The sequence below is a fragment of the Mustela nigripes genome, chromosome 2, assembly GCF_022355385.1.
Source record: "Mustela nigripes isolate SB6536 chromosome 2, MUSNIG.SB6536, whole genome shotgun sequence".
Lineage (NCBI taxonomy): Eukaryota > Metazoa > Chordata > Mammalia > Carnivora > Mustelidae > Mustela > Mustela nigripes.
Window position 1 is genome coordinate 42,230 of NC_081558.1, and position 19,651 is coordinate 61,880.

General features: G+C 63.2%; 2 protein-coding genes and 1 long non-coding RNA gene across 11 annotated transcripts in view; 1 reads left to right on the forward strand and 2 right to left on the reverse strand.

Moving 5' to 3' along the window:
* Positions 1-501: 501 nt before the first annotated feature.
* Positions 502-9,074, reverse strand: PLPP2 (phospholipid phosphatase 2). Of its 3 annotated transcripts, XM_059388408.1 has the most exons (6): positions 8,428-8,552; positions 5,545-5,696; positions 5,049-5,326; positions 1,460-1,517; positions 1,086-1,262; positions 502-964 (listed from the first exon to the last, which is right to left on the reverse strand). In XM_059388408.1, exons 1-6 carry the CDS (start codon positions 8,477-8,479, stop codon positions 815-817), a joined length of 867 nt encoding a protein of 288 aa, XP_059244391.1. In that variant the 5' UTR covers positions 8,480-8,552; the 3' UTR covers positions 502-814. The 3 variants fall into 3 exon arrangements, with proteins under 3 accessions (XP_059244391.1, XP_059244390.1, XP_059244392.1); XM_059388407.1 differs by lacking the exon at positions 5,545-5,696 and having other exon boundaries at positions 8,428-8,994; XM_059388409.1 differs by lacking the exons at positions 502-964; positions 1,086-1,262; positions 1,460-1,517; positions 5,545-5,696 and adding an exon at positions 1,518-4,723 and having other exon boundaries at positions 8,428-9,074.
* LOC132010665 (uncharacterized) lies at positions 8,666-12,979 on the forward strand. 4 transcript variants are annotated; one of them, XR_009402249.1, is made up of 2 exons: positions 8,666-8,713; positions 10,641-12,979. It is a non-coding gene; the product is annotated as an uncharacterized LOC132010665 (long non-coding RNA). The 4 variants fall into 4 exon arrangements; XR_009402248.1 differs by having other exon boundaries at positions 8,679-8,763; XR_009402250.1 differs by lacking the exon at positions 8,666-8,713 and adding an exon at positions 9,189-9,355.
* The window catches only part of MIER2 (MIER family member 2), a 21,029-nt gene continuing 14,308 nt past the window's right edge, over positions 12,931-19,651 (reverse strand). For 3 of the 4 annotated variants that reach the window (XM_059388404.1, XM_059388405.1, XM_059388403.1), the window contains 7 exons: positions 18,933-19,084; positions 18,073-18,154; positions 17,891-17,985; positions 15,819-15,943; positions 15,602-15,729; positions 14,376-14,811; positions 12,931-13,945 (listed from right to left, as the gene is read on the reverse strand). In XM_059388404.1, the coding sequence (XP_059244387.1) occupies positions 13,924-13,945; positions 14,376-14,811; positions 15,602-15,729; positions 15,819-15,943; positions 17,891-17,985; positions 18,073-18,154; positions 18,933-19,084 (1,040 nt within the window). In that variant the 3' untranslated portion in view covers positions 12,931-13,923. Of the gene's footprint in view, positions 13,946-14,167; positions 14,201-14,375; positions 14,812-15,601; positions 15,730-15,818; positions 15,944-17,890; positions 17,986-18,072; positions 18,155-18,932; positions 19,085-19,651 lie in introns of all 4 variants that reach the window. The other variant, XM_059388402.1, reaches the window with a different exon arrangement.

Here is a 19,651-nt window from a genome sequence, read left to right on the forward strand (position 1 = left end):
GGGCCTCACCTCGCTGCTTGGGACCCTTGCCCCAGGCGCTGGGCGGAGCTGTATCTGCTTCCTCCCGCCTCCCCGCTCCCTGATGGGATCAGAGGAGGCCCTCAAGGGTGAGGCTCGGCTATTACTTTCATTCCCTTGTTCACCAACAGTTCTTTCAGTTTCCAGACCCAGTTTCGACTTGGGGACAATCTGGGCAGTCCGCCCCCAGACAGCACCAGGGTGCGCAGGTTAAGACCTCCATCCCACGGGACCGCGCCCACCTGAGGCCCTCCGCGGCGCCAGGCTGGGAGGGAGCTTCTGACCCCCCGACTAGACACCTGCTGTCTTAGGGTTCCCCCGGCCCCAGGAACACTGAGGTTGACCAGCTTATTAAAGGGTGTGATCCCCACGAGTCCGCAGCCAGCTGAAGACACGCAGGGGGAGGCCAGGGAGGGCACAGGCTGCTCTGCCGCAGGAACCACGCTCAGAGCGGCGGGAAGGAACGGAGGCTGACAGCACGCGTCCATCCAACACTCTGCTTTACTGAAGTCCACAGATACGTTACACTTACAGCACCAGCATCTATCTGGGGCTCTCGGTTCCCCTCTCCTCCAAGAAAAGGGGGTTCGGAGGGAGCTGAGGCACAGGGTCCCCCTTTCCGACGCTGGGGCCACCCTGTGCACCCCCAGACCGTGGGTCCAGCGCACAGGAGGTGGGGTTGGTGGGCGGCCCCTGGAGCTGGTCCAGAGCCCCCCTCCCCACCTCAGGGGAGAGCCCGGCCAGGACCCCGAACACAGCCTGATACCCCGCTGGACCCACAGCCGGGGGCCCCGCCTCAGGAAGAGGAGACCGGGTACCCACAGTGGTTGTGGCCAGCTTCACCCAGGGTCAGCGTCAGGGACAGGCTGGGCTTCCGCCGCAGGTCCTCTTCCTCCAGGCAGCGCCGTGGGGGCCGGGACTTGAAGAAGTCGGAGACGTAGCGGACCTGGGGGAGGAAGACAAGAGCTGCTGGAGCGGAGGGCTCCGAGGTGGGGGGGCTCCGAGGTGGGGGGCTGGAGCAGACGGACAAGAGGGTACGGGCAGCGGGGTCCAGCCCAGGGGCTCACAGTGAGGCCGGCCACCAGCGCCCCCTGCAGGAGGCCAGCGAGGACATCACTCCAGTGGTGCTTGTGGTCAGACACGCGCGTGTAGCCGACGTAGAGCGCGAAGGCCAGCAGGAAGAACTGCACCGTGGGCCGCAGCAGCCGCGCCCACTTCCAGCAGAGCCGGGCCTGCACGTAGAGCTGGGGGCCAGAGGGCGGCCGTCAGCCCGGGTGCTGGCTGGGCTCCCCCCACACCGGGGCCCAGGTGGGAGCTCTGAGGCCAGGAACACAAAGCCTCCGCACCCGTCAGCCCGCCCCTTCCACGGAAAGAGAAACCGAGGCCCAGGGAAGGCAGGGACAGGGCCGGTCCCACAAGCCAGTCCTGGGAAAGGACTCACCGCCAGGAACAACATGCAGTACATCCCGAAGGAGGAGTGTCCGGAATAGAAAGACAGCCTGAGGAAGGGGAGGGCGGCATCAGGGGGGCACCGAGAACACAGCCCGCGGCCAGGCTCGGCGGAGGGGGCGTTCCCTCCCATCAGCCTTCGGAACCCCCGGGCCTGCATCCCACTGGGTTTCCCGTTGTCCGGGTTAGGGATCCGGGGGGAAACGTGGCCCCTCTTCTCTGACCAACAAAGTCTCCAGCTGCAGCTCATGGTCTCTGACAAGGTCGTCTTGGGCCACAGACTCGGAACCAAGACAGACAGACAACTGCGTCCAGCACACAGTTAACCCCACACTTACCTCTCCTCTGTGGTACTTGACGCCAGAATTCAATACAAGTTTTAGCCAAAAGGACATCAGTGGACAAAAGAAAGTGGCAGATAAAGAAACTCTAAATGTCTCACCACCCATAAGAGAAATGAGAAACACCTATAGGAACAGAATCGCATGGACAGCGGCCACGTGTACCAAGGAGCAGAGCAGACCTCTCCGTGCAGACGGTGACGGTCTGCATGGGCCCCGTCTGGTGCATCCAAGGGGCTGTCCCCCTCCCAGCGCTGAGGCAGCTCCCTGGGGCACTGCTCGGAGACCTCTGCAGCGAGTGCTCATCACTACGGTCCAGGGAGCACAAAGACCCCCGGGAAGCTCAGGAAAGCAGCCCTCGGCCCCCACCTCAGGCTGACCTTCAGGAGCAGCACAGCCCCCAGGAGGCCTGGCTGAGCGCGGGCCTTTCTGTGGAAGGGGCGGGCTGAGCACAGAGGGCCCATCGGTAAACTCTGGGAGACTCATTTCTCCCGAGCGTTGTCTAAGGAAAGCTCCGAGTCACTAGCTGAGCACTCGGCGAACAGAAAGAACTTCATGACCACACGTGACAAAGAATACAGAATTTGCAAACCAAGTTCAGAAAGGTCACTGAGCAGCCAACCAACAACAGGGACCAGCACCAGCAACAATCCCGGGGACAGGGAGTTCAACGCGATTTCCAGAGTCGCTACATTACAATACAAAACACTCAGCTCCCAACCAAATAAGTACAAAGCATGCAGGGGAAAAAGGGTGCCCTACACAGGGAAAAACATCTATTAACCAAAGCCGTCCCTGAGGAAGCCCAGGCTAGACTAGACTTCTGGGACAAAGACGTTTCAACCGCCACTTAAAATCTGTTCAAAGAGCTACACAACGTCTCACTAAATAGAGAATACTATCAAAGACAGAGGTTACCTAAAGGAACCAAACAGAAATTCTGGAGCTGAAAACAGTACTATCCAAAACAAAAAGATCCATAGCAGATCTGAGTGGGCAGAAGAGTGACCACAGACACCAGTCGACAGGGACAATTCAGCCAGACGCGTGGAGAGTAAAAAAACGGAGAAACGGAAGTGGCCCCAGGGACACCACCCACACAGTGAGAGCCCAAAGAGCGCAAGGCACATGGGGTCAGAACGGGTCTTGGAAGAATGAACGGCTGAACACTTCCCTAACTGGGTCCAAAACATTAACTGACACACCCAAGAAGCTTGATGAACCCCAAAAGGAGAAACTCACAGAGACACAAGCAGCAAGACAAGAGACTCCTCCTGAATGAGGGAGTTATGGCTGGTTTCTCGTCCGAAGCCACGGAAGCCAGAGGCAGCGAGATGACATGGTCAGAGCAACAAGAGCTCTACACCTGGCCAAGTTATCCCCTAACAGGAGGAATGAAGACATTCCTAGATAAACGAAAACTGAGAGTTCTATGCTCCAATCCTGCCCTGTGAGAAATACCAAAAGAGAGTGTTTCCAGGAGGAACGAAGAAAAGGCAGTAATGAAGAAATTCAAAAGTCAGCAAAACAACAACCTGTAGAAAGCAAGACACCAGAAGCCCTTCCTGCTCAGTAGTCACAATGAATGTAAACGTATTAACGTCTCCAGATAAAAGGCAGAGATTACACAATAGATTTACAAAACAACCTAACTTTACCTGGGTACCAGAAACTCACTTTAGGTTCAAAGACACAAATAGGATGAAAAGTACAAAAAAGGGAGAACTGTTCCGTGCAAACAGCATTCAGAAGACGTTGGGCACGGCTACACCACTGGGAGACAAAACAGCCCCGGGAAACAGCTACTAGGAGAGACACAGGGTGTTACACATGAGAAAGGGCTCATCTGTCAGGATGACAAAACAATCACAGAGATACAGCCCCTGAACAAGACCCCCAAAATGGGGGCAGCAAAAACACACGGACGCTGCAACAGGTAAGCTCCAAAGCATTCAGGAAGCCAGACACGAGAGGCCACGTGGTGTGGGACTCCACACTTATGACTAGTCAGGAGAGGTAGAGACAGCCACACAGGAGGGGACTCATGGGTACCCAGGGCTGGGGACAGGGACAAAGGTGGGCATGGACCCACAGGGTGCTGGTTAACAACAGACATGGGGCTTCTTTTCGGGGTCATGAAAATATTCTGGACTAAGAGAGTGGGGACGCACAACACTGGGAACAACTAAAACCCAGAGAACTGTACACATTAAAACAGTTAAACTAGTGAATTTTAGCTATGTGAATATTTTTAAAAGATTTTATTTATTTATTTATTTATTTGAGCAGAAAGAGAGAGAGGGAGAGGGCGTGCACGCACAAGCAAAGGGGAAGCAGCAGAGGCAGAGGGAGAAGCAGGCTTCCTGCCGACCAAGGAGCCGAGCACGGGACTCGATCCCAGGACCCCGAGATCATGACCTGAGCCAGAGGCAAAGGCTTCACCAACTGAGCCCTCCAGGTGTCCCAAGCCACATGAATTTTATTTCAATCTTTTAAAAAGGAAAATAAGGGGGCGCCTGGGGGGCTCAGACGGTTAAGCCTCTGCCTTCGGCTCAGGTCATGATCTTGGGGTCCTGGGATCGAGTCCCACCGTGGGGTTCCTTCCTGCAGGGACCTGCTTCCCGCTCTGCCCCTCCCCCTCACCGCTGGTGCCCACTCTCTCTCTCTCTCTCTCGATGAATGCAATCTTTGTAAAAAACTTGATGTGTTGCAGAACTCATTAAAAAATAAAACAGGGCGCCTGGGTGGCTCAGTTGATTAAGCAACTGCCTCTCGCTCGGCACGCTGATCCCAGGTGGATCGGCTCAGGATTCCGGAGTCCCAGGATCGAGTCCCACATGGGCTCCGGGCCCCACGGGGAGTCTGCTTCTCCCTCTGACCTTCTCCCCTCTCACGCGCTCTCGCTCTGTCTCTCTCTAAAATAAATAAATAAAATCTTTTAAAATAATAATAATAATAATAATAATAAAGAAAATAAGAATGGCAATTAATTGAAAAGCTGATCCGAGACCATAAGAGCGCAGAGCAGAGAAGCAGGACAGAGGGCCGCCGCCCGCCCAGCCTCACGCCCCCACACCCGCCCGTCCAGAGGGCCCAGCCCCAGCAGCCTCACCCCCGACCCTCTGCTCAGGGAGTCGCCTCCTAACCTCCCGTTCGCCCACACCCAGCTCCGAGGCCCCTCCCCCAGGGGTGGGGGTGTCTGTGACCGGGGGCCCCCAGGAGGGCTGACCCGACACCCACCTGGACTCGGTGATGTTGGCGGGGCTCCCCCTGCACACCTTCTCCGCCTGCACGTACACGGAGCAGTTCACGCGGCTCCAGTCAGGGTCACACACCGCCAGGAAGTTGGGCCGCAGCCGGCCGACTGTGTACTTGGCCAGGTCCGTCAGCGACTGACTCACGGCGGCCCCGAACAGGAAGGTGCCCAGCACCTTGTAGATGGCCGCCACGTAGGTGTTGAAGTCGGAGTGGGAATGCAGACGGTCCGTGTACACCAGGTAGGCCTCCCCGGCTGACACCTGCATGGCAAGCGACTGAGGGGCCTCGTGGCCGGGCTGGGACGCCAGCTGTGGGCGCCTCCACCGGCCCTGGCTCCCTGGGCCTCAGGCCTCCCCACGGAGAGGGGCTCCGGCTTGCCAGCCCCCCTGAGTCGGCTGGGGTTCTGGGAGCGCCCAAGGGGGGCCTCTTCCCCGAAGACCAGCCCGCCCCCCCAGCCTCCAAGCCTCTCCTGCCTTACAACGATGACGGTGGCCGTGATGGTGACCCCAGCCATGAGCCCGTGTGTGATGGTGTCTGGACGGTAGGGGTACTGGATGGAGTCATCTCCACAGTAGAACCCTCGCTTATACGGGGCGCTCACAAGCGTCAGGATGGCAAAAGGCAGAGAGGCTGGGGGCAGGGGAGAGAAGCCAGTGGCCACGCGGTTCCCCCCAGCTACGTGCCCCAGCATCCCTCGCGTGGCCCTGGCCACTGCCTGGGACCCCTGGTTTCTCACCTCCGCACCAACCTGACACTTGGGAGGCCGCTGCCCCCTTAAAAGCCCATCGCGATTCCCCATCATCCTCAGATAAACACCCGGGTCCTCCCAGACCCATCGCGCAGCCCCCACCCCACATCGCGCAGCCCCCACCCCACATCGCCCACCACCTCCCCTTCTTCACTTCTCTCCAGCCTCCTGTCTCCTCCCCGGCACCGGGAACCCGGCACACGTCCTCACCCGAGACCTCTCTGACCGCCGTCCCCCCAACCTGAGCTCCATCGGCCTTCCTGAGCATCCGCCCTGACCCCACTCTCCCAGAATGAAACGTCCGATCTGTGTGTCTCTTGGCACCGTTCATGCGCACGCACCGCAGGACACCTGAGTTCCCTGAGCACTGAGCAGGCTCCACCAGGCTCAAGGCTGTCCCCGGAGCCTTCCCGGGGCTCAGCCTGTGCAGGTGTCTCACAAGCACCTTTTAGAGACCTCCCTCCCTTCGCTCTAAGGCCGGCCGCAGAGCCCAGGAACACACCACAGTTAAGGCCCTGAGCGGAGATGCCTGAAGACCCCTGGGCGGACCAAGGGACTCCGCATCTCGATCCAAAGACACTTTCAGGAGCCCCAAGTGTGGCAAAATGATGACAGGCATCATTGTGGCTCTGGGGTCCCAGGGCCCTGCTGAGCTGAGGGCGACAAGCACACGCAGAGCGCCCTTTGCCCCCAGCACGGCAGGTGGACAAGTAGGAGAGTGCTGGACTCCTCCGTGGCCTGAATACCACAGGAGGCGGGGGCAAGGCCAACTCCTCCTCCCCAAAGACCAAACTTAGTGCTGAGTGTTGAGAAACGCAGAGGTCTGCCCATGGCGCCGTGACAGTTAGGGATGAGGACTGGGATCGGGGGCTACGGGCTCGTCAGGGGGGGCCCCACACAGACGGCGGCTTGAAGGAGCTAAGAAGGTCAGGGCAGATCTGGGGAAGAAAGCCAGGCAGCAGCACCAGCCTGTGCAAAGGTCCAGAGGTGGGCCCACGCCTGGAGAGCTGGAGGGCGGGAAGGGGGGTGGCAGGGGGCGGGAAGGGTATTCTAAGATTGCGAATCTTGTGTTAGTGAGCGGGACACACAGTTTGGAGCAAAGGAACAGAGCAGGTCTTCGTAGGGTCCCTCTGGCCGCAGTGAGTGAGGGCAAGGGTGGAGGCAGAAAAGCCAGAGAGGAGAACCCCCAAAGCTGGGGGCTGGGGGGAGGCCAGAGCCAGAATACGCTGAGCCAGCAAGTCAAGCCCCATCCCTGCAGCCGGAGCAGGGCAGCGGTCGGCACAAGGCGCCTGAGCAGCGAGGTCAGCCTCCCAGCTCGGCCACCCCCACCCCAGCCACTGGAGACTGTCACCCTGGACTGGACCCGGAGCTGTGGGTTCAGGAAGTACAGCTCCCAGCACTGGACTGGGGGCCTCTCTCTGCCTGGGACACCCGCTCACGCCCTCATCGAAGACCCCTGCAGAACCTGCCTGCCTCTACCCCGACACACACCCCGTATCTTCATCAGGGCCCTGTTGTCACCCTATGGAACTCAACTTTTTATGTGTGGAAGCTTCAAGAATGGGACCAGGTCTGCCTGGGCCTCTAGCACCTGGCAGCAAGAAGCAGCCGATGCACAACCTACACTGGCAGCTGCTGTGTGACCTCCCACAGGCACCGGCACCTCTCTGGACAAGGGGAGCCTCCCTGACCAAGCGTTTGGTGGAAAACAGTTTCATTGTGCGCCTGTCACTTCTGCTCTGGCACACAGTAGGCGCCACGCAGACGTTTAAATATAATAACAGGCATTCATTAATGACGGCGAGGGCCGGCAGACGCCCCCAGGCACTTCTTCCTGCTGCCAACCGGCCCACTCCAAAGGGGTCAAGTATAGGGGCCTGGCGCTCAGGAGGAGGGCCTGGCCTTTGCAACCCGCCCAGGATCACCGCTCCGACCCCGCCGGAAAGCAAGAACCCCATTTGGGGGCGGGGAGGGCGCGGGGCGGGGTGCGATTGAGGCCCGAGGTGCCTCTCCCTGCGCCAGGGGTAGAATTCTGAGCAAACACTCGGCCTTTGTTCCCGGGACCCTGGGGGAGGGGCGGGGAGGGGGCCTCGGGCCGCCCCCTCCCCCAGTCTGGCCCGCAAACCCGCCGGACAGGTTTGGCGCTCGCCGCCCAAGGCGCCAGGTGCGCGGGTAGCCGGGGGCCCAGACTTTCTCTCCTTCTCTCCCCCGCCCGAGAAGGGGGTCCGCCTCCCACCAACCAGCTGTGTGCCCGCTGGGGACGTCGATCCCGGGACAGGGGGTGGAGGTCCTCCCGGGCGATCCGCGCCGCGCCCCAAACCCGAGCCGCCGCCCTCGTGAATCACCCGCCCGGCCGGGCGCGGCCGGAGGCGCGTGCAACCCCTCGTTGGGGGCTTCCTGATGCCGCGGGCGGGGGGTCCCGGCAAGGCCGGGAGAAACCGAGGCCCGGGAGGGCGCACGCAAGGCACCCGGGCGCGCGGGCCGTCCGAGGGGGTCCCCCGCCCCCAGGGGGCCTCCCCGACCCGCCCCCACAAACCAACCCTCGGGGGCCCGCGGCGCGGAACCGCCGGGGGCGGGGTCCTCCCCCAACACACGGGTCCCCGCGGCTCTTACCGACCAGCACGCACAGCACGTCGAGCAGCACGAAGACCCACCTCCGCTCCATGCCGCCCCCGCCCCCGCCCCGGGCCGCGCCCGCGACCCCCGACGCCGGTCCCAACGCGTCCCGTCGCGCCCGGGCCCGGCCGCGGGGTCACATGGCCGCGGAGCCAGGCTCTGCCAGGGCGGGGCGGGGCGTGGAGGGGAAGGCAGGGGAGCGGCGGGGCGGAGGCGGAGCAGCGGGAGGGCAGGGGGCGGACTCTGCCCCGGCCGCGGCGAGCCGGGAGGAGCGGGGTGAAGGGTGCGTGCGCGGGACGGCGGGAGACCCCACGCGGGTCTGGAGGCGAGAGGGTTCGTCTGCGCCCGGCGCTCCCCCACCGCGGGCGGGAGGCGGAGGCCGAGGGACAGCGGTCCAGGGCGCCCCCGCAGAGCGGGCCGGCTGGGTCCGGGAGGGGCGGGTGGCGAGGAGGGAGGAAGGGCCCCAAGCACACTCGGGGGGAGCGCGCGGGAGGGCCGACCCGGCAGGACGCGTCCCCAGGTCTCGTCGTACCCAGGGGCTGGATACATCTGATACCTCTGGGTTTGGAAGGGCCCCAAACCTGCTGTGTCCCGGCTTCAGTGCCAGGGATTTCTCCACGCCGAGCGCTGCAAACCCCGGCGTTCCTGGGAAGCGCGGCATTTCGGAAGGTCGGGTCCCTCGACACCCACCCCGGCCCCGCTCCCGTGGAGCACACGCACTGTCCCAGCTTCACAACGAGAGAGTGAAGCGTGCGCGCCCTCACCCTCGCTAGGTCCTAGGGAGCCCTGAGCTGGGGGGCGCCCAACAGTCAGGAGCTCCCAGCCGGGGCAAGGGGGCCCAAGGGGCCATGACTAGACCCTTTAGGCCGAATCCGTCTGAGAATCCTTGGAGAGCCCTGCTCGGACCCGGCAAGAAACCGGGCAGGTGAGGTTCTGTCCCTCTTCCAAGGTCTCACAGTGGGAAGAAGTAGAGCTGGGCCTTGAACCCAGGGGTGCCGCAGGGTCTGTTCTCTTGACCTTGAACACACATTCACCAGCCCAGTTCCTCCAGCAATCATGAAACAGGATGTTTCTCAGCCCTTTCTAGAGATGGAGGGAGTCAGGCCCAGAGACAGGAAGCCCCTGACCCAGGGTCAGGCAGCTGGGGCCTCCACGCAGAGCCCCACTGACCCTGCTCCCTGGGAGGGTGACTGGAATCGGCATTTGTGGGGTGCAGGGGGTTCAGGAGGGAGCAAAGCTGTTGGAAGTTGGGGGACAGTGCACAGCAGATCTCAGGCTCTTTGGCCATTATGGTTGGGGGGGTGGGATGTCTGAGGGCCAGCTCCTCTGTGTCCCAGACAATTTTCCCAGCTCTGAGGAGCAGGCGGAGGCCCTCCCCTGGGGCCTGACAACGGCCTGCACGGAAAGTCCTGGACTCGGATTTTCCGTCTGCGGTGTGGAGGGGAGACGCTGTGTGGGAGGCACATTCCCAGGACCCACCCCCTTTCCAACCGCCTGCAGAAAGGGGAGGGAGGGAGGCCGCACACACCCTAAAAATACGCAGCTTCCTCCGGGTCCCCAGACCCACTCCAAGGAGGGTTTTCCGGGGGCGGGGTCTGCTGCAGGGTCCACTTTCAGGCTCAGCTGGATCCAGCACTTCTGGGGCTCCGGCTCTGCTCCCTGGCTCTCCCACTGCCTCTCCGGGAGCACGACGCCCGGTAAAACGTTCCAGAAATGTTACCGGACCTCATTACTGAGCTTTGCTCACGGTCCCGGGGGGGGGGACTGCTCATCTCAGGGCAGAGAAAGTGGAGAGGAGGAGGGGTTCCTTACGGAGCACCTGCTGGGTGCTGGGTGCTGGGTGCTGGGTGGGGACCTGGCTGGGAGGAGCCTGCCAGAGGAGGTGTGGTGCTGGGGATGGCGGAGTCGCGCTGGTGGGACCCAGGAGGTCTCTAGGGGAGGTTTGGAGGGCACAGAGACCGTGGGCAGGAAGGAGCGTGGCCTGTTCCCGTGGCTCAAGGGCCCGCGTGGTCTGGAGTAAACACCCTAACCCTGCTGAGCCGTCACACTGTCCTTCAAAACACCTGGGCAGAGTCAGGATTAAGATCTGATGAGGGCAGCAAGGATTAGGATTAAGGTCAGGATCGGGGTCAGGGCTCCCACCCCTGCTAGCTGGGGTCCTCCCCACGGAGGGAGTCCTCATACTTGGAATCTGCTTTAACCCTTTACAGAAAACCTGAGGCCAGTGAGGCCTGCTCGAGGGACAGAACCCGGGCTGGGAGCCGGACGTGGACGGCTCCTCCCCGACCTGCTGGATCCCAGGGACTCATCTGTGTCCCGGAGCCAAGTCCTGGGTGCCTGGTGACCCCCCAGGGAGTGGAGCTCAGGGCTCAGAAGGTGGTCAGTTCTCACCAACGTGATGGGCCCCCGGGTGTCTTGAAGTGCCGTGGAGGTAAGGGAGAGATGCCGGGAAGGGGGCAGAAGGGCGCCTGGCACAGAGCAGGTGCCCCGAGCGCACCACTCCCAGCCTCTCTGTGCTTCTCCGGGGGCTAAGTTCGAGCCCTGTGTTGGGTGCAGAGGTTACTTGAAAGCATGCTCTCGTGGCTCAGAGAGGCCGCCATGGGAGCTCTCCCAGCCTTGGGGCTTTGCCCCTGGAGTTGAGCCTGCGCCCCTGGGGGGCTTGGACATCTGTGTGGACACCGTCTCAGCCTGGCTGTGTGCGTCACGGGCACAGAACACACCTAAGCCCTGAGATGGGACTGACCTGCCCAACCAGGAGCCCAACTCCCTGGGAAGCATCTGGAAGGTTAACAGAACAGGAGACGGTGCAGCAGGCACCTGGGGTCACCTTGGAGTCAGAAGCCAGCATCGGCAAATTTGGATCTCGGGCTGAGCTGCCACCTCGGACACAGTCCTCTCCCTACCCCACACCCCCATGTCCACCACCTCCTCTGAGCTCCAGCTCCATTTCTGTGTCTGCTTACCATCCCCCTCCCCGGCCCTGAGCTCCAGGGGCAGGGCCAGCACCCGGCAGGCGCCAGGCCGTGACACGGCCCAGTGACTGAGGAATGGCTGAGCACCCACAGCCTGCGCCGGGGACCCTCCAGGTCAGCGGCCCCGGAGTCACAGCCAGAGAACATGAGCCGCTTACTCCTTTACAGGCCGGTCCTCACAGTGAGGGTCCCCCTGCACCGTGGCGCCCCCACCCCGCCATGTCCAGCCCCAGCCAGTCTCCCTCAAGCACAACTCTGCCCCTTCTTCCTCCCAGACACACCTCCCAGCATCCGCCCTACACAGCCCCAGGCCTCCGCGCTCTCATCCCCACGCCGCCCTGGCCGCCGTCCCCTCCTAGGGAGGCAGGTTCTGCACCTGCAGATGGGCAGCCTACCCAGGCCTGGCCGGTCACTCATTCAGTCCCAGGCACGAGTCTCACTCCAGGGCTCCCACTGGAGCTGCTGGGAACAGACCATGCTTCCTGGGGAGGGCCCAGGCGAGCTGCAGCTTCCGGTGCCACAGCTGCCACCTTAGCACGAGGAAGCTAGAAGCCAACCGTCACAGCAGCCACAGTCACGGGACAGCCCGGCCAGGGCCCTCGCGTGTGCGCATCAACATGAGGGAAATGACTCCTTTACGACAACCAGCAAAACCAGAGAAAGGGGGACCCCCGTCCAGAAGAAACAGGACAAGTATCCAGAAATGACCCCCCCAGGCAAGAAGAGCAAAGACTCAGGTAAAGTGTCTATAGGAAAAGGTGGGAAATGCAGAATTTCAGTAGAGAAATGAAAAAAGCCAAGTCCACATCCTAGAACCAAAATATGCCCAGAGTGAGTAAGAGAAGGTGGGGGGGCGGGCGCGCGTCAGCCGGCATCCCCTTGGGCAGCCGGACACTGAGGGCAGCAGAGACGCTGGGACAGTGGCGGCCGGGGTGCCCCAGGCTCAGGAAAGGCACAAGGGGCCCCACACCAACCTGCCTCCCCTGGGACAGACCCACCCTACCCCCCGCAAACACGACACACGGGACCCAACATCAACCGGGAGTCCTCAATCCAGCAACCCTAAGACAAACACCACGTGCAGCAACGGGGCCTTCTCCGGCCGGCAGAGCAGGAACACCGCGGCCGTGGAGCCACCCAGGGACAGACCAGCTCGGCCGTGGCCCCACAGCCCCAGGGAGGAGCAAGCACCCGGCGCACAGCTGTCTTCAAAAGCCACGGCCACGGAAGAGCTCCCGCCATGCTTGTGGCAGAGTGGCCAAAATCCGGACCACGGATGCTGGCGAGAGCTGGCGGGGCCGCAGGCAGTGGGAGCCTCTACCCTGGGCCGCCTCCACAGGACCCAAGGCTCTCCCCGCCCCTGCACTGGCTGTGGCTTGGACGGCCTCACGTCGAAGCAGCATCATGACCAGCCCCCTACAGCCCTGTGCCACCTCCGCCACGACAGCCCAGATCACAGGGTCCACCGAGTGACCGGCCCCCAGCTCCTCCTCACAGCCCGTCCTCCCCAGCTACCACGAGGCACCCGTGGGTTTCAAATCAAGTTTAATAAATAAAACAGCAAGGGATTCAAGGCAGTTCTCACTTCACAGTGTGGTCCTTGGTGGGGTGAGGGAAGGTCGAGGCCAACTCTGCAGACGGGCTCGATCCGAAACCCTCTCCTGGCGACACCGGGGTTGGGGAGTGCTGCCCTGGCCCCGTGGAGGACCCCACTCCAATTTGTAAACAGAAACATAAATAAAACGGGGGAAGCTAGGAAAAAGGAGGGCCAGGACCCCAAACCGTCGTGCTGGGAGCTTCAACAGAAGAACGACCCACAGGGTCCGGGGAACGGGCTGGAGCCAGCCCCTCGGGGCTGCAGGCAACAGTGCCTTGGTACCAAGGGGGGTGCAGGTCACCTGTCTCCTCGACCCCACACCCGGGGCTGCTGGGGGCTGGAGAGAGGGGGGGGGGGGCGTAAAGTGCGGCGTTTCCTGAAGTGGAGAGCAGGGTGGAGGTGGAGGGCGGGCGCGGCCGACATCGAGGTATATGGCTCTGTGCCCCACCGGGTTTGGCACCGAGTAGCAGCTGCCCGCGACCCCGGGGCTGGGGCAGCCCACGACCCCACCAGGGGCAGGGAGATGGAGCCAAGCGGAGTGCTGAGGGCGCCCGGGTGGAGGCTGCTGGTGGGGGCAGCACCCTGCCCCATCTCCCCACCTCCCTGAGGGAGCAGGGACACCGTCCTCGCCTCTGCTGGCTACACGGGGCCGGGCCCTCCACCTCTGGCCGCCCACCGGGTACTGCGCCGGGGGCAGCAGCCTGGACAGCACGGACAGTGGGGCCGGGCACCGAGGGCGCCAGGCTGTGTGTGAGGGCAGGGCAGGCCCGGCCGCAGTGCGCCATGTCCTTGCTGCGTTCTGGAGCAGAGGCGGCGCTACCCGAGGCCCACGAGGAGGGGAAGGGTCAGGAAGACTGGCGGAGGCAGGCCCCGCGGCGGCCCCACGTCCAGTCCGGGCCACGCACGCCCGCCTGCGGCCAGGGATCAACAGGTCATCACGTTACAGCTGCAGGGGAGAGACCGAGAAAGGGTCAGTGCGGTCCCACGGGCGGCACAGCCTGGGGGCCGGAGGCTGAAACCGCGGCTCCCGGCCTCGCCTCCCCAGCAGACCGTGTTTTCACTAGTGCTGGTGGACAAGCTCCCCGGAGGCAGCAGTGTCCTGGGCGCCTGGGGAGGGCTGGTGGTGGGGACAGGGGTGGGAGGAGCCTGGCACTGGCCCCATGTGTACCTTTTTGGATTTTGAACCATATGAATGTATTACCTAGTCAAAAAAATAAATAAGCCAAATTAAAAGTAGAAAATAAAAGTAAGAAACCAACCGAGGCTGCTGCATGTGGCCAAGCCGTCCTCGGGGCACAGCCCTCCCCTCTCCACAGAGCAGCCCGAGGCTGAGGGGGACCTGGGGCAGGGGGACCCAGGGCAGGGGCCGCACTCACTGTGACAGGGGATCCGAGTGCAGCCCGGGGCCTGGGCACGCTGGGTGGGCGGCCAGGAAGGGATTCACGTCCCCAATGCCGATGAGTCCAAACTCGGTGACAGACAAGGCCACCTGGGCGGGAGCGACGACCTCCTCGGCCTCTCCGTTCACATCCACGCGGCTGGCGAGGAGGGGCAGCTCCTCAGGGAGGGCCCCAGGCAGGGCCAAGTCCACAGCCAGTCTCGGGCTGCTGCCGGGCTCCGGAGGCGCTGTGGCCGGGGGGCAGAAGGCCGGCTCCACCAGGCCGGGGGGCCGCCTGGGCAGGGGCACGGCTGGGGGCGCATCCAGCTGCTGCTGCTGGAACGGACAAGGCCCCGGATCCGAGGGCGGAAGGCTGTCGGAACTCTCCCCAGGTTCACCGACGCTGCTGGCCACGCTGTCCACACCGAGCAGCTCTGCGAGGAGAACACAGCTGAGGCCGGACCCCCGGAGACCCAGCCGTCCCAACGGAAGCGTGCCCGGCTAAAACCACACTCGTGCCTTCAGGCTGCCACCGGCACCAGGCTCCGACCCAACCTCTACAGGTCCGGCCCAGCCTGCGGACCCTCCACACGGAGGTGCCGCCACCAGGCATCACACACACACAGAAGAAACCCGTCATACAGACGCAGTGCGCCGAGGCTAACGACCCCGGACTGGGGGGGGGGGGGGGGGTATCGTGACCAGAACACAGCAAGTTCAAAGAAATTCAAACAAACGAAACAGAGTAAGAGAAGCTTGAAGGCAAAATGCACGTGAATGCAAGCCGTCAGGCGCTTCTGCACGCACGTGCGATAAGCAAAGCCAGAAGTAGGCGGCTGCGGCCCCCTTTAAGCAAACCACTGAACTGACCAGGTTCCAGCACAAACTAAACCCCAGCGTGTGGCAGACTCAGAGCTGCGGTCCTCAGGCTTACCTCCGTGCTCATGGGCACGAACTCCAGTGCAGAGCCGGCCCTGTCTTGCTCTCGTGTGGCCCTGAACCCAGATGCCAGGGAGCCTCTGACACCCCCATGCCCTCCCACATGGCACCCAGAGCCACAGGTCACGTGTAGTACCCCGCCACGCAACAAGCCAGCAAGTCCCCGTGGCCACTCGTGTACGACACCGCATGGACCACTCTCTGGGGTAGAGCCCAGGGGCCCAGAGGAGGGTACCAAGGAGAAGAGGACACCCCCACGGGCAGGGACCTGCCCCACATTCTCACCTGTGTGCATCCGTGCCAAGGGGTCCTGCTCGGAGCCCAGGCCGTCAGCTGCAGGGGGCAGGGGTGGCGAGGAGCGGGGGCGGCCAGTGCCATCAGGGTCACTGCTGTCCAGGTCCTGCTCTGCGTCCCTGTGGGGAGAGCGCGATGTGAAGGGGAGACACCTGCCTGGGACGCCCACCCTCCCCACCCCGGGGCCCTGGGAGCCCGCTGCACGCACGTGGCTCCCGACGGGCCGTATTTCCTCCGGCCCAGCCGCGTCTGCTGCGAGAAGTAGTCGTAGCGCTCCGACTTCTTCCACAGGTAGTAGTACTCCACACACTCCCCCACGGACCGTGTGCGCACCTGCGGGACGGGAGCCGCGTCACCTCCCGACAAGCAAAGAGGGTCCCAGCACCACCACGCTTGGCCAAATCAAGACTCCGCCTTCAGCCCCCCGCCACTGGCTTCCAACCCGCCTGAGGCACATCCCCTCGCCTAAAGCAGGACAGCACCCATCTGAAGAGACCCGCCCACTGGCGTGGACCTGGCACCCTGCCCTTCACTTCAGGCCCGCGTGTCCGGTGCCACCTTCCTTGCCCCTGACCACAAGGTCCCGGAGACAGCGGCACCACCCCGCCCCTCACAGGCAGCCAACGAGGAGAGACAACCCCTGGTGCAGACCCCGGGACGGCCCCCCTGCCCAGAGAGGACAGCATGTGAGCCCACGCTTCGCACCAACAGTCTGCGGGAGAGCTGCTCACGAGGGCAAACCGGCCGTCAGAAGACACACTATGCTTTTGGGAACCCAACCCGAGATCGTATTTACACGACACAGAAAACCAAAAAAACTCCTCATGTGTAAAGTACCCTGGAAAGGGCCACAAACACGTGCCCGGCCGGACCCCACATGTCAAACCTCCTAGGGCAGAAGATAAATCACAGAGACCCAATGACCACCACAGGGAACACGCTCGGTGACTCGGTGACAGTGTGGCACGCCACAGAGGGTGACCACACCCATGGTGCATCCAGCCGATCCCGGACACCTGGTGCAGGTCTGACGCAACGGGACCTGTGTGCCGACCCCACTTCCATCAGAAGAAACTCGGAGAACCCTAATGATTCGGAGCATCTTCCCACTTCGCAGGTTCTCCCCACACCCAGCCAGCAACGGCACGGGAGTCCCCGCACTGTTCGCCAGAATGGGGGAAGGGACACTGGGGCCCAGGGAGGGCCCGCGGCGCAGCAGGAACAAGGCCCATATGTGATCTGTCTGCTCAGTGAGCCCCCTCGGCACACGTGTCCTGCCGGGAGTCCAGTCCTCGGTGGTCTCCCCGGGGCTGGCTCCAGCGGAGCCTGAAACGCATGGACAGGTAGCCCACGGCTGTCACCAGGGTGGGCAGGCATGAAGGGAACAAAGGCATCGTGCCAATGACACAGAAGTGGCCAGGCCCGTGGTGGAAACAGCGCACAGGGAACCACGTCAGGCCTCGAGGCACGGAGCCAACGCCGTGCTGGGCCCAGGCTGCTGAGCATGGTCCGTCCCCACAGCAGCCCCAAGCAGGCCCCTCCATCACCTCCAAGCTCCTGGGAGAAGCCACGGAGGCCCACACGTGAGCCCGCTTTCTGCCAGGAACTTCCCGACAGACCCCAGAGGAACACGATGACAGGATGAGAGGTCTGGTGGGGACGCCCCAGGGAGACGGACAGCGAGAAACTGAGACAGAGCCACAGGGACACGCCAGGCACATGTCCCATACCGCACAGCGGAGGGGCAGGGCTCTGGGCATCATGCACAGCGCCACAGGCGAACGGCCTCACCGTGGAACGTGCAGATGCCAACGGTGACCCAGGTCTAGGGTAAGGCAGGAGAACCTGCGGCCAGCAGCGCCCCTGTCATCAGTCTGCAGCAGATGGCAGAAGGACCACGTCCTTTGAGGAAATCAGGAGACGGGGGCTGCGAGTAGGGCCCTAGGCCCTGTGCTGAGGAGATGGCAAAGCCAGGCCAAAGGACCTCAAACAGAAAAGACTACTGACGTTCACCCCAGAGCAGTGTCTGGAGCCTTCGTTTTGGGGACGGGAAGATGGCCCAGCAGGCATCAGCAGAGACCAGAACAAGACACCCAGGGGCGTGGGGAGAGTAGAGGTGGGCACTGGGGCTCAGCCACGGCTCCGGGGAGCCTGCCCTGAGGCCGGCGAGGTGAGCTGCACCCACTGTGGGGGCTGACGGGGGCCTGGTCTCCTGAAGGCTTCCCAGCCTCAAAGTGCCCCTGGGAGACCTGGCGGGAGGAGGGCAGGCCGTGTCCTCACCTTGTTGGCCTGGATCAGGTGGAAGTTCTTCCCGTGCACTCGGAAGCCGTGCTCGAAGTTCCTGCACTCCTCCTCGCCCCACGCACAGAACCCATCTGCAAGCAGAGGGAGCGCCGTGGCACCCGCGGCGGCCCGGACACGGTGACGGCGAAGGGCAGGGAGGGCCGCGGCCACACGCTCACCTCGGATCACCTTCACGTTGAACCGCAGCCTCCGCAGGGCCTCCTCTGCGTTGAAATTGCATTTCACCAGCTCATAGAGCGCCTGAGGAGAAGCCACAGACTTCCCGCCTGTTCACCTCACCCCAGCCACCCCACCCACCCCAGAGAAAGAGGCAGAGGTGTTCACACCACCCTGTGGGGCAGGGACACCAGGGGGCAGTCACAGCGCCCTCCAGAGACGGGGATGTCACAGGGTGGTCACTCCACAGGGGCAGGGATGGGGGCGTTCCAGCCAATCTTAGGGACGGGGACTTTGGAAAGGTTCACACCACTCAGGCAGGAAAGTCGAGAGGGTTCACACCACTGTCCGGCTGACGTTGGGAGGGTTCGCACCACTCTCAAGGTGAGGACATCAGGAGGCTTCACAGCAGCGTCCGGGTAAGGACATCGGGAGGGTTCACACAAGTCCCAGAGTGGGGATGTCAGGGTAGGGTTCACACCACTCTCGGGGGGGAAACGTCGGGAGGGTTCACGGCAGTCTCGGGGGCGGGGACACGGGGACGTCGGCGGGGACATGGGGACGTCGGCGGGGACACGGGGCGGGGACACGGGGACGTCGGCGGGGACAAGAGGCGGTCCCACCACCATTTCTCCCACAATGAGGGTTTCTCCGTTGCATTTGCCACCGTCACATGACCACACAGGGCAGGACCCTCGTGGCGGTCCTCCCCTACCGCCCTCCTGGGGTGGCCCTGCCATTCCCCGTGCCCCTTCATGCCTGACCCCCTCCCCTCCTGCCCCTGCACGGTCCCCGCAGACACCTGAGCCGTTGCCCTGCAGCCCGGGATGCTCTGGCACTGGGCCCGCAGGTGACAGCCCACCTGCTCGCTGTCCTTCACAGCCTCTCCCTCCGGGCGCTGCGACCCCGCCGTCTCGTGCCACCTCCGCTTCACGGCCCGGTACAGGAACTCCTCCACCTCCCTCTCGGGAAGGACGTTGGGGTCCCAGAGAAGCTGGTCATCATTCTCATAGACTGTGGACAGGGAGGGCTGGGTCACGTCACGGGCGCGCGTGGGGCCCTCCCACTCCCTCACCCCCGGGGCCTGCCCGGTTCCCCCGCGGCAGAGACGGACGACACCCGGACCACCCATGGCGGCACTTTGTGCCCAGGTGGCGTCGTCCGCTCCAGAACCCAGGGCTGGTTTAGGATCCGGAAGCCCTTCGACACGAGGGTGAAGGAGAAACGGCCGGCCCAGGGCACAGAGCAGCACTGCAACTGTCCACTGCCGACGGAAGGAAACCGCCTCGTCCAATCACGGGCGCCCAGAGCAGCCCACAGCCAAGGACATACGACACGGGACACAGACCCGTCCCCCAAGTCTGGGAACAAGACAGTCTCTCCGCTCTCCTCGCTCGGTCCGGGAGGGGTCACCGGCGCGACGCAGCCAGGAAAGGGGCTCAAAGCCGGGAGGACGGCGGGGCAACCGCGTGCAGCGCCGTTCACGCGTCACACGAGCACACAACCGCGTGCAGCGCCGTTCACGCGCCACACGAGCACACAACCGCGTGCAGCGCCGTTCACGCGCCACACGAGCACACA

Coding starts and splice junctions, on each gene's coding strand:
- PLPP2 (XM_059388407.1), bottom strand. CDS start 8,979: ATGTATCCAGCCCCTGGGTACGACGAGACCTGGGGACGCGTCCTGCCG. Junction 1,263..1,459: donor ACTGCATGTTGTTCCTGGCG/GTGAGTCCTTTC, acceptor TCTGGCCCCCAG/CTCTACGTGCAGGCCCGGCT. Junction 965..1,085: donor CGCTGGTGGCCGGCCTCACT/GTGAGCCCCTGG, acceptor TTCCTCCCCCAG/GTCCGCTACGTCTCCGACTT.